We start from the raw sequence: 17244 nt of genomic DNA, 5'->3' as shown, positions 1-17244 counted from the left end.
GATGTTCCTGTATACTATCCCAGCCACTTGGTTGTGCCTCTCCATGTACGCTGATCCAGCTAGCATCTTACACCCTGCTACTATGTGCTGGACTGTTTCAGGGGCTTCTTTGCACAGTCTGCATCTTGGGTCTGATCTACTCTGGTAGATCCTGGCCTCTATGGCTCTTGTGCTTATGGCCTGTTCTTGTGCTGCCATGATTAGTGCCTCTGTGCTGTGTGTCAGTCCTGCATTATCCAGCCACTGGTAGGATTTCTTGATATCAGCCACTTCCTCTATCTGACGGTGGTACATGCCATGTAGGGGTTTGTCTCTCCAGGTTGTCTGTTCCTCCTCCTCCTCTGCACTCTCTTCAGGGTTCTGCTGCCTGAGACATTCACTTAGCAGTTCATCCTTTGGGGCCATCTTTCTGATGTATTCTCGGATTTTCGATGTTTCATCCTGGACCGTGGTCTTGACGCTCACTAGCCCTCGGCCTCCCTCTTTCCGCTTAGTGTATAGTCTCAGGGTGCTGGACTTGGGGTGGAACCCTCCATGCATGGTGAGGAGCTTTCTAGTCTTGATATCTGTGGCTTCTATCTCCTCCTTTGGCCAGTTTATGATACCAGCGGGGTATCTGATGACTGGTAGTGCGTACATGTTGATGGCTCGGACCTTGTTTTTACCATTCAGCTGACTTTTCAGGACCTGCCTTACTCTCTGGAGGTATTTGGCTGTGGTTGACTTCCTTGTGGCCTCTTCATGGTTTCCATTAGCCTGTGGGATGCCAAGGTACTTGTAGCTGTCTTGGATATCACCTATGTTGCCCTCTGGTAGGTCAATCCCTTCAGTCCGGATCATCTTGCCTCTCTTTGAGACCATCCGGCCACACTTGTCCAATCCGAATGACATCCCTATGTCATCGCTGTAGATCCGGGTGGTGTGGATCAGCGAGTCTATTTCTCGCTCGTTCCTGGCATACAGCTTGATGTCATCCATGTAGAGCAGGTGGCTGATTGTTGCCCCACTACGGAATCGGTACCCGTAGCCGCTCTTCGTGATGATCTGACTGAGGGGGTTCAGGCCTATGCAGAACAGCAGTGGTGATAGCGCATCTCCTTGGTATATGCCGCACTTGATGTTGACTTGGGCAATGGGTTTTGAGTTGGCCTCTAGGGTTGTCTTCCACATTTCCATTGAGTTCTGTATGAAGGTCCTTAGGTTCCTGTTGATCTTATACAGTTCCAGACATTCCAGTATCCATGTGTGTGGCATTGAGTCGTAGGCTTTCTTGTAGTCAATCCAGGCAGTGCACAGGTTGGTCTGTCTCTTCTTACAGTCTCGGGCGACTGTTCTATCGACCAGTAGCTGGTGCTTGGCTCCTCTGGTGTTACTGCCAATTCCTTTCTGTGCCTCGCTCATGTATTGAGCCACATGCTTACTCATTTTTGCCGCAATGATGCCTGACAGGGCCTTCCATGTTGTGCAGAGACAGGTAATTGGCCGGTAGTTGGATGGGATGGGTCCCTTCTGGGGGTCCTTCATGATTAGGACTGTCCTGCCTTGGGTTAGCCATTCTGGGTGGGTTCCATCCCTCAGCAGCTGGTTCATCTGTGCTGCTAGGCGTTCATGGAGTGCAGTTAGCTTCTTCAGCCAGTACGTATGGATCATATCGGGGCCTGGTGCTGTCCAGCTCTTCATCTTTGACACTCTTTCTTGGACGTCTGCCATTGAGATGGTTACTGGTTCTTGTTCTGGGAGGTTGCTGTGGTCAGCTCTTAGGTCCACTAACCATTGGGCATCGGTGTTGTGTGATGCCTTTCTTTCCCATATGTCTTTCCAGTATTTTTCCACCTCAGCTCTTGGTGGGTCTGACCGGTTGTTGTTCCCCTGCCATTGAGAGTACACCTTGGCTGGTTCAGTGGAGAACAGCTTGTTTATATATATATATATATATATATATATATATATATATATATATATACATATATATATATATATACATATGTGTGTGTGTGTGTGTGTGTGTGTGTGTGTATATATATATATATATATATATATATCACACACACACACACACACACACACACACACACACATATATATATACACACACACAATAAAATACATGTCATATATATATATATACACACAATAAATAAAATACATGTCATATAGAAGTGTGTATCTTTTATAAATGCGGTTAGCTTATCTAATGTAGCATGTTGGGGAGAATCATAGTATCATATCTATATTTCTGATAAAATTTTAGGTATGATACCGTGTATAACTCTCCTACTTACTGCTCATTTCATAGGGGGACGGGGACAGGGGGGAAATTGCTGGCATGTGCCGTGCGGGAGCGTCTGCCCAAATTTTTTAGGCCGAGATGAACTTATAGTTTTTGATTTTAAAAAAATTTACAATATGTAATGCCAATTGTACATGCCTGTTCTTTAATTCAAAATCACCATCTTGATTTTCAAATTGACCGTATGGTATCTGTATTACATTACACAACATCCTGTCCAGATAAAACCTAGTTAGTACACACAACAGTTGAAAGGGAAGTGATAAGTGATGTTGAATGTTGCCTGCTTAATATGCAAGACTTCCTGCTACCATGATAACATCAGAAGAAAGCTTAAGAGAATTATATGATAGAACATTGTTCTGGTTTGCACTTCATTTTAAAGGATTAGAGTATTCAAAGACATGAATAGCAAAAATGCAGAAATATAATACTGTAGAGCTCGTTTATATTAAAAGGTGCATTGATTTTTTGAAATCATCAAATGTGAATTGATTAAAAACAAGTCTCTTGTACCATATTAATCATTTTGACCTGGTAGTCCACCAAGAAGGGGAATTTATTTCCAAATAAATTGCAACTTTTTTCTGATAAAATTAATGGTTTTGGGGTAAAAAAAAAAAAGCCAAAAATCATTAGCTCCCGCCCGCTGGGTGCCTGCGGCCCCCAAACCCCCGGCTTTTTTCAGACTTTTTTAATATTTTTCATTCTCATCCCTGATCTTTGCAATATTGCTAGTCATTGTTATAGGCAAAACAAAGTGTCTTTTGTGTCCTAAACTCTATATAAAAAGACGTATTACGTACTAGTACTGTACGGAAGTCTTATATGATATCAGGGCTGTGAAAAATCCATGGATTTGTGGAATTCCGCAGATTTGATTGCAAAAATACCATTTTTGTAAATTGTGTATTTTTGCAAAAAAAATGTAGGGGGTGGGGGTACTCTGCTAATGGTTGGGGACCGTAGTCGCTGACGAGTACATTGTTTACTGGATGGGGGAGGGGAAATCTAAGGCCTGGTGTCTCTGTATTTTACAACATCGTACAAGTTATATATGGATCTGTCTCAGAAACTGGGTACTGTGGGGGTACCCCACTAAATATACTCAGTCAATAAACTATACGGTTTTGAATAGTGATGTTGGTTTTAATTTGAAATAAAATGATGAAAGAAATCATACAGATAAAACTAAATCTTTGATGTGAATACTCTATTCAGAATTTGTCAAAAATCGTGCAAATTTATGGAAAAATGGCGGCTTGATCTGGGACATCATGAATGGTTGACTACATCGCATTCCCTTAAAAAGGTTGTAGTCCACTGAAAAGTCTACAGTTATCAGTAATTGTATTTTAAGTTGTAACTTTATACATCTAAGGATTGGTGCGCTCACAGAATAATCATAACCATAATAAAGCATCATGCAAAATATTTGATCACCGTTGTAACTCCATTTTCCACATACCCAGTCTACGGCCAGTCATTTTGCCCCGCCCCCACCTCGTGCTCCGTCCGGTGTGGTAGTGATATCCCGATGCTTGTGCGCTGCAGCAGAGACCCGCACTACCTTCAGCTGGTACAGTCGCTGTTCTTTTGCCACCGTCGTTTTTCTCATCTTTCCGGTGTGTTCTTGATTTTTCCATTGTGTCCTATTTCACCATATCAAATACCCAAAACGTATTATATTATTCATATTTAAGTGAATAATCAATTCAGTCATCATAACTTGGCCTTTTTAACCCAAGCAATCAAGAAGAGGAAATTTATTCAATATTTTCACTCCTCTGTGAAGGAGGGGCTTTAATTCTTCATGATGTAGTTATTTTATCTCATCTCATCTCATTATCTCTAGCCGCTTTATCCTGTTCTACAGGGTCGCAGGCAAGCTGGAGCCTATCCCAGCTGACTACGGGCGAAAGGCGGGGTACACCCTGGACAAGTCGCCAGGTCATCACAGGGCTGACACATAGACACAGACAACCATTCACACTCACATTCACACCTACGGTCAATTTAGAGCCACCAGTTAACCTAACCTGCATGTCTTTGGACTGTGGGGGAAACCGGAGCACCCGGAGGAAACCCACGCGGACACGGGGAGAACATGCAAACTCCACACAGAAAGGCCCTCGTCGGCCACGGGGCTCGAACCCGGACCTTCTTGCTGTGAGGCGACAGCACTAACCACTACACCACCGTGCCGCCTAGTTATTTTATATGTAAATCAATTTTACAAAAGCATTTGAATTGTAATCAAAAACATTTTCCACAGTGGAGGCCAGATAAAGCAAGATACTATCTTTTATTCTTATGAAACATGACAAAGAAACATTGAGTGTTAGGTAAATGCAAAAAAAAAAATTAGAAAATGTATTTTTTGACCATAATGTCCCAAATGAGAGACCAGTTTCTGAGACGACCCATATACGAAATCGTAGACCGTTTTACGGTACAGCGCCATTTCTTTCTTACCATTTTCGTGTTACTTTTTTCAAACACGTGTTGACAATATAGCTTGCAATTAAGTGATAAGATTTTTTTTTGGTATGTCTGTGTCACAGAGAGACATTGTACAGAGGGAGGATGGCGATAATGACAATGTGAAAAAAGTAGACAAAGAAAACAGTATCAAGAATCCATGGAATTGGCGGTGGCTGGAATTTAAAATTGGAAATTAATATCTTTATGAACACATCCGAAAGATCAAGGAACCAGGCAAGGCATACTGCACATTATGCCATCAGGATGTAAAATATGGATCGGGAGGAAGAACATGCTTGGTCGATCATGTGCAGGGAAAGGAACACGCAGAACTGGTGAAATTAAAGCTGTCAAATTACAGATTACCAGGTATTTATATCTTTTCATATTTGTCTGTTGATCATGCATGATACTTTTTACTAAATGTTTATTAGTGTTAACTTATTTTTAATTTGCCACCCTGATCGTCGTGTAAATGCGTTTAGCGTGATAACCTTAGCATGATATCATTCATTCCAAACAATTATGCTTTATGAGAAAAGAATGAACCACGATTTGTACAGATCTGTTTAGTAATACTAGCGCCGCACTGCCTGTCTTTTAATGATGCCCTTGAAAATTGATAAAGCAATGTATTGTAACCCTACAAAAATTATATTCAATTGGAGTAATGGAAGAAACAAATAAGAAAATAGTGCATGAATATACTCTGAATGACCCCCCCCCCTTTCTAGCCAAGAGGAAATCATTGTTATGCTGCAGGGGTGAGGTCTCTATCTCTGATTGCCTTGTTCCATCATGTAATGCAGCAAAACAGGACAAACACCAAGGAGGATGAATACTTTTGCAAGACACTGTAAGTAGTAATTTCCTGATGTACAACCCCGATTCCAAAAAAGTTGGGACAAAGTACAAATTGTAAATTAAAACGGAATGCAATAATTTACAAATCTCAAAAACTGATATTGTATTCACAATAGAACATAGACAACATATCAAATGTCGAAAGTGAGACATTTTGAAATTTCATGCCAAATATTGGCTCATTTGAAATTTCATGACAGCAACACATCTCAAAAAAGTTGGGACAGGGGCAATAAGAGGTTGGAAAAGTTAAAGGTACAAAAAAGGAACAGCTGGAGGACCAAATTGCAACTCATTAGGTCAATTGGCAATAGGTCATTAACATGACTGGGTATAAAAAGAGCATCTTGGAGTGGCAGCGGCTCTCAGAAGTAAAGCTGGGAAGAGGATCACCAATCCTCCTAATTCTGCGCTGACAAATAGTGGAGCAATATCAGAAAGGAGTTCGACAGTGTAAAATTGCAAAGAGTTTGAACATATCATCATCTACAGTGCATAATATCATCAAAAGATTCAGAGAATCTGGAAGAATCTCTGTGCGTCAGGGTCAAGGCTGGAAAGCCATACTGGGGGCCCGTGATCTTCGGGCCCTTAGACGGCACTGCATCACATACAGGCATGCTTCTGTATTGGAAATCACAAAATGGGCTCAGGAATATTTCCAGAGAACATTATCTGTGAACACAATTCACCGTGCCATCCGCCGTTGCCAGCTAAAACCCTATAGTTCAAAGAAGAAGCCGTATCTAAACACGATCCAGAAGTGCAGACGTCTTCTCTGGGCCAAGGCTCATTTAAAATGGACTGTGGCAAAGTGGAAAACTGTTCTGTGGTCAGACGAATCAAAATTTGAAGTTCTTTATGGAAATCAAGGACGCCGTGTCATTCGGACTAAAGAGGAGAAGGACGACCCAAGTTGTTATCAGCGCTCAGTTTAGAAGCCTACATCTCTAATGGTACGGGGTTGCATTAGTGCGTGTGGCATGGGCAGCTTACACATCTGGAAAGACACCATCAATGCTGAAAGGTATATCCAGGTTCTAGAGCAACATATGCTCCCATCCGGGGGCGTCGTGGCGACTCAGGTGGATAAGGCGCCATACCATAAATCTGGGGACCCGGGTTCGATTCCGACCCGAGGTCATTTCCCGATCCTTCCCCGTCTCTCTCTCCCGCTCATTTCCTGTCCTGTCTCTACACTGTCCTATCCAATAAAAGGTGAAAAAAGCCCAAAAAAAAATCTTAAAAAAAAAAAACATATGCTCCCATATAGACGACATCTCTTTCAGGAAAGACCTTGCATTTTCCAAGATGACAATGTCAAACCACATACTGGATCAATTACAGCATCATGGCTGTGTAGAAGAAGGGTCCGGGTACTGAACTGGCCAGCCTGCAGTCCAGATCTTTCACCCATAGAAAACATTTGGCGCATCATAAAACGGAAGATACGACAAAGACCTAAGACAGTTGAGCAACTAGAATCCTACATTAGACAAGAATGGGTTAACATTCCTATCCCTAAACTTGAGCAACTTGTCTCCTCAGTCCCCAGACGTTTACAGACTGTTGTAAAGAGAAAAGGGGATGTCTCACAGTGGTAAACATGTCCTTGTCCCAACTTTTTTGAGATGTGTTGTTGTCATGAAATTTAAAATCACCTAATTTTTCTCTTTAAATGATACATTTTCTCAGTTTAAACATTTGATATGTCATCTACGTTCTATTCTGAATAAAATATGGAATTTTGAAACTTCCACATCATTGCATTCTGTTTTTATTTACAATTTGTACTTTGTGCTCCGGTTTCCCCCACAGTCCAAAGACATGCAGGTTAGGTTAACTGGCGACTCTAAATTGACCGTAGGTGTGAATGTGAGTGTGAATGGTTGTCTGTGTCAGCCCTGTGATGACCTGGTGACTTGTCCAGGGTGTACCCCGCCTTTCGCCTGTAGTCAGCTGGGATAGGCTCCAGCTTGCCTGCAACCCTGTAGAAGGATAAAGCGGCTAGAGATAATGAGATGAGATTTGTACTTTGCCCCAACTTTTTTGGAATCGGGGTTGTAATTTACTTCGTTACTTTTAAAATCAACATTGACAACTGCACACAACGGAGCTACCTGGCTGCCTGCTACTAATCCCTTGCAAAATCCTTTGCCCTGTTGTTTTTTTGGTGTTTCTGGCTAAGTTTTGGCTGAGGTGAAATGCCAGCTCTAATAGTAATGGATGGCCACTGCTTGTACATATGCGTGAAAAATAGCTAATGAAGTTTTGATAGCCTTTCAGGTGTTCAACGTATCTTTCTCTTTTCTGCCGAGCACAAAACTTTCTTATTGGATATTTGCATCAGGTCCAATGTGTAACGTTATGTTGTCTTGACAACATGCAGTATCGTAAACCATATTGAACGCTCTTTCTATATTGAGTAGCCTGGCATAATACACGTAGGATAAGTGATATGCTAACAATTATGCATGCTATTGAACCAAATGAATGGAACCTGCTCGAAGGGAATAGAATACATGTTTTTATTCTATGGAAAAAGTGTCATTCATGTATGTATGTACGTACGTACGTACAGTGGGGCAAAAAAGTATTTAGTCAGTCACCAATTGTGCAAGTTCTCCCACTTAAAAAGATGAGAGAGGCCTGTAATTTTCATCATAGGTACACTTCAACTATGAGAGACAAAATGAGAAAAAAAAATCCAGAAAATCACATTGTCTGATTTTTAAAGAATTTATTTGCAAATTATGGTGGAAAATAAGTATTTGGTCAATAACAAAAGTTCATATAAATACTTTGTTATATACCCTTTGTTGGCAATGACAGAGGTCAAACATTTTCTGTAAGTCTTCACAAGGTTTTCACACACTGTTGCTGGTATTTTGGCCCATTCCTCCATGCAGATCTCCTCTAGAGCAGTGATGTTTTGGGGCTGTCGCTGGGCAACACGGACTTTCAACTCCCTCCAAAGATTTTCTATGGGGTTGAGATCTGGAGACTGGCTAGGCCACTCCAGGACCTTGAAATGCTTCTTACGAAGCCACTCCTTCGTTGTCCGGGCGGTGTGTTTGGGATCATTGTCATGCTGAAAGACCCAGCCACGTTTCATCTTCAATGCCCTTGCTGATGGAAGGAGGTTTTCACTCAAAATCTCACGATACATGGCCCCATTCATTCTTTCCTTTCCACGGATCAGTTGTCCTGGTCCCTTTGCAGAAAAACAGCCCCAAAGCATGATGTTTCCACCCCCATGCTTCACAGTAGGTATGGTGTTCTTTGGATGCAACTCAGCATTCTTTCTCCTCCAAACACGACAAGTTGAGTTTTTATCAAAAAGTTCTATTTTGGTTTCATCTGACCATATGACATTCTCCCAGTCCTCTTCTGGATCATCCAAATGCTCTCTAGCAAACTTCAGACGGGCCTGGACATGTACTGGCTTAAGCAGGGGGACACGTCTGGCACTGCAGGATTTGAGTCCCTGGCGGCGTAGTGTGTTACTGATGGTAGCTTTTGTTACTTTGGTCCCAGCTCTCTGCAGGTCACTCACTAGGTCCCCCCGTGTGGTTCTGGGATTTTTGCTCACCGTTCTTGTGATCATTTTGACCCCACGGGGTGAGATCTTGCGTGGAGCCCCAGATCGAGGGAGATTATTAGTAGTCTTGTATGTCTTCCATTTTCTAATAATTGCTCCCACAGTTGATTTCTTCACACCAAGCTGCTTACCTATTGCAGATTCGGTCTTCCCAGCCTGGTGCAGGTCTACAATTTTGTTTCTGGTGTCCTCTGACAGCTCTTTGGTCTTGGCCATAGTGGAGTTTGGAGTGTGACTGTTTGAGGTTGTGGACAGGTGTCTTGTATGCTGATAACGAGTTCAAACAGGTGCCATTAATACAGGTAACGAGTGGAGGACAGAGGAGCCTCTTAAAGAAGTTGTTACAGGTCTGTGAGAGCCAGAAATCTTGCTTGTTTGTAGGTGACCAAATACTTACTTTACCGAGGAATTTACCAATTAATTCGTTAAAAATCCTACAATGTGATTTCCTGGATTCTTTCCCCCCCCATTCTGTCTCTCATAATTGAAGTGCACCTATGATGAAAATTACAGGCCTCGCTCATCTTTTTAAATGGGAGAACTTGCACAATTGGTGGCTGACTAAATACTTTTTTGCCTGTATGTATGTATGTATGTATGTATGTATGTATAAATAATAGGGGTGTAACGATTCATCCACTACATCAATGAATCGATTTATTTTCCTACGATCCAACTACAACGATCTGTGCTTGGCAAGTTGGCCTTCCGGACAACATACATCGATCTAATATCGTTTTAAAAGGTAATCAATCGATTGTATCGATACTAGGAAATAATGCATTGGATTTAAGCACGTCAGACTTTATATTGATGTTTTTTTTTTTAAGCACTTTTAATGATAAAGGCGTTAAATGTTACCCGATTCAGTCTGCCTGTTTGTGACGTCATCGTCACGCGCCAGCAGCAACACAAATCAAAACATAGCATGATGGCGGATAGCAGAGGAGAAGCTGGCGAGCGGGAAATTTTCAAACCAGCATTACGGTCCAGTGTGCACTTTGTTTTAAAATTGTATTTATTATTTCTATGTTAAAAAAACAACAGGTAAACCTACTGTTATTAATTCAACCTAAAAAAAATTGGTTATAGGGGTGTTCACATGGCACATATTTGCATCGATGCTGCACCGATGTATTTTGTTGAGATATATCTTACACCAGTGTAAATTTTGTGGAGCGTTCACATGTCACAAGCCTGCTTACTAGAGAGAAGCGTGTTAGCACCGGTGCAGCCCCACTGGCATTCACATGGCAGTTTTTGCGACCGTGCTATACGATAGTAATAATGCGGAAATGAAATATGCGCATGCGTGAAAATGTACTTCCTTTTCCCGGTTGTCATGGCATCACCAAGCGCCGGGAAAACAACGTGGATGAAGACACCAGTGTTGCCAGATACTGCTGACGTTTTTCAGCCCAAAATATGTTCAAATCCGCCAAAATGCACTTAAAACCGCCCAATCTGGCAACATTGGAAGACACGCAGTTCTGTTGTTGTTGATATTCGCCATTTTGGAAGCACAAAATACTAGGATGCAAATTATGCAATGCCCGTATGTAATCAACTCTCCTCACGCGTAGCGAGTCTACCCCTGTAGCATTCAGACGTCCCATTTTATATCGGTGCTGCCCCGCAAACTAGTATTTACTCCGGAGTAAATTTCTTAAACCACCTCCCGAGCAGGGTTAGATTTGCACCGGTTTATGGAGCTTTCAGGGGCTACACCAGTATAACTTTGTACCGTGTGAACGCTCTACCGGGGCAGCCCCGGTGCTACACCGGAGTAAAAGTTGCCATGTGAACACCCCTTATTATTACTATTATTAGGGCCCGAGCACTGGCAGTGCAAGGCCTCTGGTGTCCAGCAGAGGCCACTGCACCAGAGGTGCAAGGCCCTGTTGTATTCACTCAGATTTTTAGGGCCCGAACACCGAGGTGCGGGCCCTATTGTTTTCGGTATGTTTTTTTTCATTAGGGCCCGAACACCGGAGGTGCAAGGCCTCCGGTGTCCACCAGAGACCTCTGCACCGGAGGTGTAAAGCCCTATTGTATTCACTCAGGTTTTTTGTTATTAGGGCCCGAGCACCAGCAGTGCAAGGCCCTGTTGTGTTTACTCAGTTTTTGTTATTAGGGCCCGAGCACCGGAGGTGCAAGGACTCTGGTGTCCACCACAGGCTACTGCACCAGAGGTGAAAGGCCCTATTGTTTCTGCTCCAATTCTTCTGCTGCTGCTGCTGCTGCTGCTTATTATTTTTATTATTATTATTATTATTGGGGTCCGAGCACCGAGGTGCAGGCCATAGTCCTGCACCGTAGGTGCAAAGCCCTATTGTTTTTGGCATTATTATTATTATTATTTAGGGCACGAGCACCGAGGTGCACTAATAGGTGCAAAGCCCTCTTGTATTTGGCTTTTTTTTTTTTTTAATTTCTTTTTAAATTATTATTTTTAGGGCCCGAGCACCGAGGTGACCTATGGCCTGCACCGTAGGTGCAAAGCCCTATTGTTTTTGGCATGTTTCTTCTTCTTCTTCTACTTTATTATTATTATTATTATTATTATTATGGTCCGAGCACCGAGGTGCAGACCTATGGCCTGCACCATAAGTGCAAAGCCCTATTGTTTTTGGCCTCTTCTTATTATCATTCATTCATTCATTCATTCATTCTCTGTGGGTAAACTTGTTTTTGAGGCACTTGTGATGCTCAAAAACTCACAAATTTTGGCACACTGATCAAATGTGCATAAAATCACAAAGTTAAACTGAGCAAGGGACTAGGCATGGTCCCGGAGCTCTATAGCGCCCCTGAGAACAAGCTATGGTTGAGATGAAGTTGCTTGGCTTGGCATGAAATTTGGTGTGATCGATACTCTTGTGATACAGGATAAAGTTCACTTAGTTAGGGCCCAAGCACCGAGGTGCAGGCCTGCACCGTAGGTGTAAAGCCCTATTTTTTGATACAGGACCAAGTTCACTTGGTTGTATTTGACTCCGCCCAACAGGAAGTCAGCCATGCTGGATGGAATGTGGGATTTTGAAATTTTCCCGTATTACTTAGAGGGGCTTATGATGGGTAAAAACTCATGAAATGTTGCACATACATTTGTCCTATGATACAATTTGAGATGATATGGTAAATTAGTCTAGATGGGCTTCATTAACTCCATAGCGCCACCTAGTTCAAAAATACAGATTTGACACCTTTGTACACATTCGAAAACTCATGAAATTTGGTAGCCACGTCAGTCATGTGCACCGAAACTGACCGGTAGGGGCTTGACCCCAGGTGTGTCTGGGGGACTCCATAGCACCCTCATATGTCATGGAGACACCTGCCCGGTATATAGTTTCATCTATTCATGTCAAATTTGGTAGGTGTGTGGAGTGCCACTAGATGAACAAAATAGCCTATACATTGCATCAGCCATACTCAACAGGAACCGGGATATTTTTGGTTTTGTGCGTTTTAATACGCGTTATGTTTTAACGAACTCCTCCTAGGTGGTTTGTTGGATCCATGCCATATTTGGTATACGTAATGTCAAGATGTTGCTGATGTTAAATTGCAAAGTGATTTGCGATATGTCACAAGATGTTGAAATGGTGAACCAATAAATTACATTACGCCACGCAAACAGGAAGTGAGTCATAAATTCACCATGCATTGCCTGATACAGCTCAAACTTCACAGGTTATAGGATATCATGGTTCAGAAGGCTACATGCCCAAAGACACCCTCTGTTATAGCGCCACCATTTGGACATGGACAGTAATGACTCCATTTACAAAACACTTGTTACATTTTGATGTACTCTTCCTAAGCATTTTGTTGGATTCATGCCATATTTGGTATACATCATGTCAAGATGTTGCTGATTTTAAATTGTGAGGGGATTTGCGCTATCTTTCAAGATGTTGAAATGGCGAGCCAATAAATTTATGCCACACGAACAGGAAGCATGTCAAAAATTCACTGTGCATTGCCTGATATGGCTAAAAATTCACAGGTTATAGGATATGATGGTTCTGATATCCACATGCTCAGTTTGACTCTCTGGTATAGCGCCGCCATTTGGACATGGACAGTAATGACTCCATTGCCAAAACATGTTACATTTTCATGTACTCTTCCTGTGGGATTGATACTTTTGTGATACAGAACAAAGTTTGCTTGGTTGTATTTGACTCTACCCAACAGGAAGTCAGCCATGCTGGATAGAATGTGGGAATTTTTAAAATTTCCCGTATTACTTTGAGGGGCTTACAATGGGTAAAAACTCATGAAACTTTGAACATAGATTTGTCTGATAATATAATTTGAGTTGGTATGGTAAATCAGTCTAGGTGGGCTTCATTAACTCCATAGCGCCCCCTAGTTTAAAAATACAGATTTGACACCTTGGAAATATTCGAAAACTCACGATATTTGGTCCACGTCAGTCATGCGGACTGTTACTCAGCGATAGGGGCTTGACCCCAGGTGTGTCTGGGGGACTCCATAGCGCCCCCATATGACACTGAGACTCCTGCCCGGTATATAGTTTCACATATCCGTGTCAGATTTGGTAGCTGTGTGAACTGCCCCTGTATGAACAAAATTGCAGTATACATTGCGTCAGCCATACTCAACAGGAAGTGAGAGATTTTTGATTTTGTGCATTTTGACATGTTACGTTTTAACATGCTCCTTATAGATGGTTTGTTGGATTCATGCCATATTTGGTACACTTGATGTCAAGATGTTGCTGATTTTAAATTCCAAAGGGATTTGCAATATGCCGCAAGATGTTGAAATGGCGAACCAATAAATTTATACGTTACGCCACGCAAACAGGAGGTGAGTTATAAATTCACTATGCATTGCCTGATACAGCTCAAACTTCACAGGTTATAGGATATCATGGTTCGGAAGATATCCACGTGCCCAAATACACCCTCTGGTATGGCGCCACTATTTGGACATGGATAGTAATGACTCCATTGCCAAAACACGTGTTACATTTTGATGTCCTCTTCCTGTGTGGTTTATTGGATTCATGCCATACAGTATTTGGTAAATGTCATGTCAAGATGTTGCTGATTTTAAATTGCAAAGGGATTTACGATATCTTGCAAGATGTTGAAATGGCGACTCAGTAAATATGTTACGCCACACAAATAGGAAGCATGTCAAATTCACTGCTTATTGCCTGATATGGCTAAAAATTCACAGGTTATAGGACATGATGATATCCACATGCCCAGTTTGACCCTGTAGTATAGCGCCATCATTTGGACCTGGACAGTAATGATTCCATTGCCTAAAAACTTTGACTCATGAAATTCGCTCCTCACATCAGTCCTGGCCAGCGCTACTCAGGGATAGAGGCTTGACCCTGGGTGTGTCCAGGGGACTCCATAGTGCCCCCACATGTCATTGAGACTTCTGCCCGGTAGTTTCACCTGTCTGTGTCAAATTTGGTAGGTGTGTGGAGTGCCCCTGTATGAACAAAATTGCAGTATACATTGCATCAGCAATATTCAACAGGAAGTAAGATATTTTTGGTTTTGTGTGTTTTGACACGTTACGTTTTAACATACTCCTCCTCGGGGATTTGTTGGATTCATGCCATACTTGGTATATGTGATGTCAAGATCTTGATGATTTTAAATTATGAAGGAATTTGCAATATCTTGCAAGATGTTGAAATGGTGAAACAATAAATTAATACATTACGCCATGCAAACAAGAAATATGTTAAATTCACCATGAATTGCCTGAGATGGCTACAACTTCACAGGTTATAAGACATAATGGTTCTGATGACCTCCACATGCCCAACATGACCCTCTGGTATAGTGCCACCGTTTGGACCTGGTCAGCAATGACTCCATTGCCAAAAAATTAAGTCATGAAATTTGGTACACACACCAGTCCTGGCCACCACTACTCAGGGATAGAGGCGTGGTGTCCCCAGGTGTGTCCATGGGACTCCATAGTGCACCCACATGGCATTTGAGACGTCTGCCCAGTATATAGTTTCACCCATCCATGTCAAATTTTGTTGGTGTATGGTGTACCCCAAGACAAACAAAGTTGCATTACATTGCATTAGCCATAGTCAACAGGAAGTGAGATTTTTGTTTTTGTGCATTTTGACACGTGTTACATTTTGACGTACTCCTTCGTGGCGGTTTGTTGAATTCATGCCATGTTTGGTATACGTGATGTCAAGATCTTGCTGACTTTGAATTGCGAAGGGATTTGCGATACCTTGCAAGATGTTGAAATGCCGAAACAATAAATTTATATGTTACGCCTTTCAAACAGTAAGTGTCATAAATTCACCATGCATTGCCTGATATGGATCAAACGTCACATGTTTTAGGATATGATGCTTCTGTTTATGTCCACATGCCCAAAGTCACCCTCTGGTATAGCGCCACCATTTGGACCTGGACAGTAATGACTCCATTGCCTAAAAACTCATCACTGGTGGCGCATACATCAGATACCCAGGCTTTTGTCCTACATCTCAGATGCATGTGCATTGTTTAATGAGTACATGTGACGGGTCGTGGGCCTGGAGGTGCAAAGGCCCCTCATCGCTGCTTGTGGCTATATTTTTTATTATTATTATTATACAGTACATACACACACCATTATCAGCATTCTCAAAGGCCAACACAAGCTTACCCATGACTTGGTGCTGTTTGCACGGCAGTCCAGTTACCTCCTAGCCGGTGTAGTGTTCACGAACGCCAACGCTAGCGCAGTCAAGCTGAATATTATTATTATTATTATTATTATACGTACACAAGCATTATACATACACATTCCCTTTGTGTGTTAAACGCATCTTTCTCTTTCAAAATTCTCTCAAAATCTTCCACTTTAAATGACGCAAACCTCGTAGCCATGTTTGTTTACAAACACTCACACTCACTCACTAGCGTGGAAGCTTTAGATCTCCAACGTGTCTCTCTTCCAGTTTTTCAATGTCCGTTGGTATGTTTTTCTCTTGTAAACATGCGTGAAGACTATATAATGAAGTTTTGGTAGCCTTTCAGGTGTTCAGTGCGTCTTTGATTTCAGTTTTCAGTTTATTTATTTATTGCTTAATTATAGCATTGCTAATCCTAGCAGTAGCACTGGATTAGCCTCATCTTCTCTCTTTCCCTCTCCCAGCAGACAAAGAAATTATTCTGTGCATGCACAGCAGAAAAGTTTTATCACTGGATATTCGCATGAGCTCTGATGTGTGATGTCATGTTGTCTTGACAACATGCAATATTGTAACAATATTGCGCATACATCCTCCATTGGGGAGAGTGACATATTGCACACTCATTCTCCATTGGGTAGGGTGGTGTAATACACAGAATAAGTGATGTGATATTATTGCATGCTATCAATAAACCCACTCGAAGAGAACAGAATACATGTTTTTATTCCATGGAAAAGTGGCCCGTATGTATGATAATGTATAGCAAAGCATCACACTCAGAATAAATCAGAAACTTTATTAGTCAGGTAAAGTGTGTGTAAGAAATTTGTCTTCATGCAGGGAGACAACATAGGAAAGACTGAGATCTAGGAATATAAAAATGACAGGCTACGGCTCACAGCAAGAAGGTTCTGGGTTTGAATCTGGCGGCTGACCGAGGCCTTTATGTGTGGAGTTTGCATGTTCTGCTCATGCCTGTGTGGGTTTCCTCCAGGTGCTCTGGTTTCCTCCCACAGTCCAAAGACATGTGGATTAGGTCAACTGGCTGCTCTAAATTGCCCATAGGTATGAATGTGAGTGTGAATAGTTGTTTGTGTCTGCGATAGATTGGTGATTTTTCCCAGGGTCCTAAAGTCAGCTGGGATTGGCTCAGGCTTCCCCCACAATTCTGACAGATAAGTGGTATAGATAATGGTTAAAAGAGAATAATACGATAAAAAACTAAGATGATGATGATAATTACATAATATTTGCACTAAATACATATAACCGTGTGTGTGTGTGTGTGTGTGT

General features: G+C 42.0%; 1 protein-coding gene across 4 annotated transcripts in view; it reads left to right on the top strand.

Moving 5' to 3' along the window:
- The window catches only part of sdhaf1 (succinate dehydrogenase complex assembly factor 1), a 34876-nt gene that overhangs the window by 17241 nt on the left and 391 nt on the right, over positions 1 to 17244 (top strand). For 2 of the 4 annotated variants that reach the window (XM_060935909.1, XM_060935908.1), the window contains 2 exons: positions 4855 to 5143; positions 5584 to 5630. The exons of 1 other annotated variant lie outside the window; for it this stretch is intronic. In XM_060935909.1, coding sequence (XP_060791892.1) covers positions 5028 to 5143; positions 5584 to 5630 — 163 coding nt within the window. In that variant the 5' untranslated portion in view covers positions 4855 to 5027. Of the gene's footprint in view, positions 1 to 4854; positions 5144 to 5508; positions 5631 to 17244 lie in introns of all 4 variants that reach the window. One more of the 4 variants, XM_060935911.1, reaches the window with a different exon arrangement.

The sequence above is a fragment of the Neoarius graeffei genome, chromosome 12 (genome assembly GCF_027579695.1).
Source record: "Neoarius graeffei isolate fNeoGra1 chromosome 12, fNeoGra1.pri, whole genome shotgun sequence".
NCBI lineage: Eukaryota > Metazoa > Chordata > Actinopteri > Siluriformes > Ariidae > Neoarius > Neoarius graeffei.
Note: the sequence above shows the minus strand (reverse complement) of the source record. Positions and strands in the feature narration are given on the sequence as shown.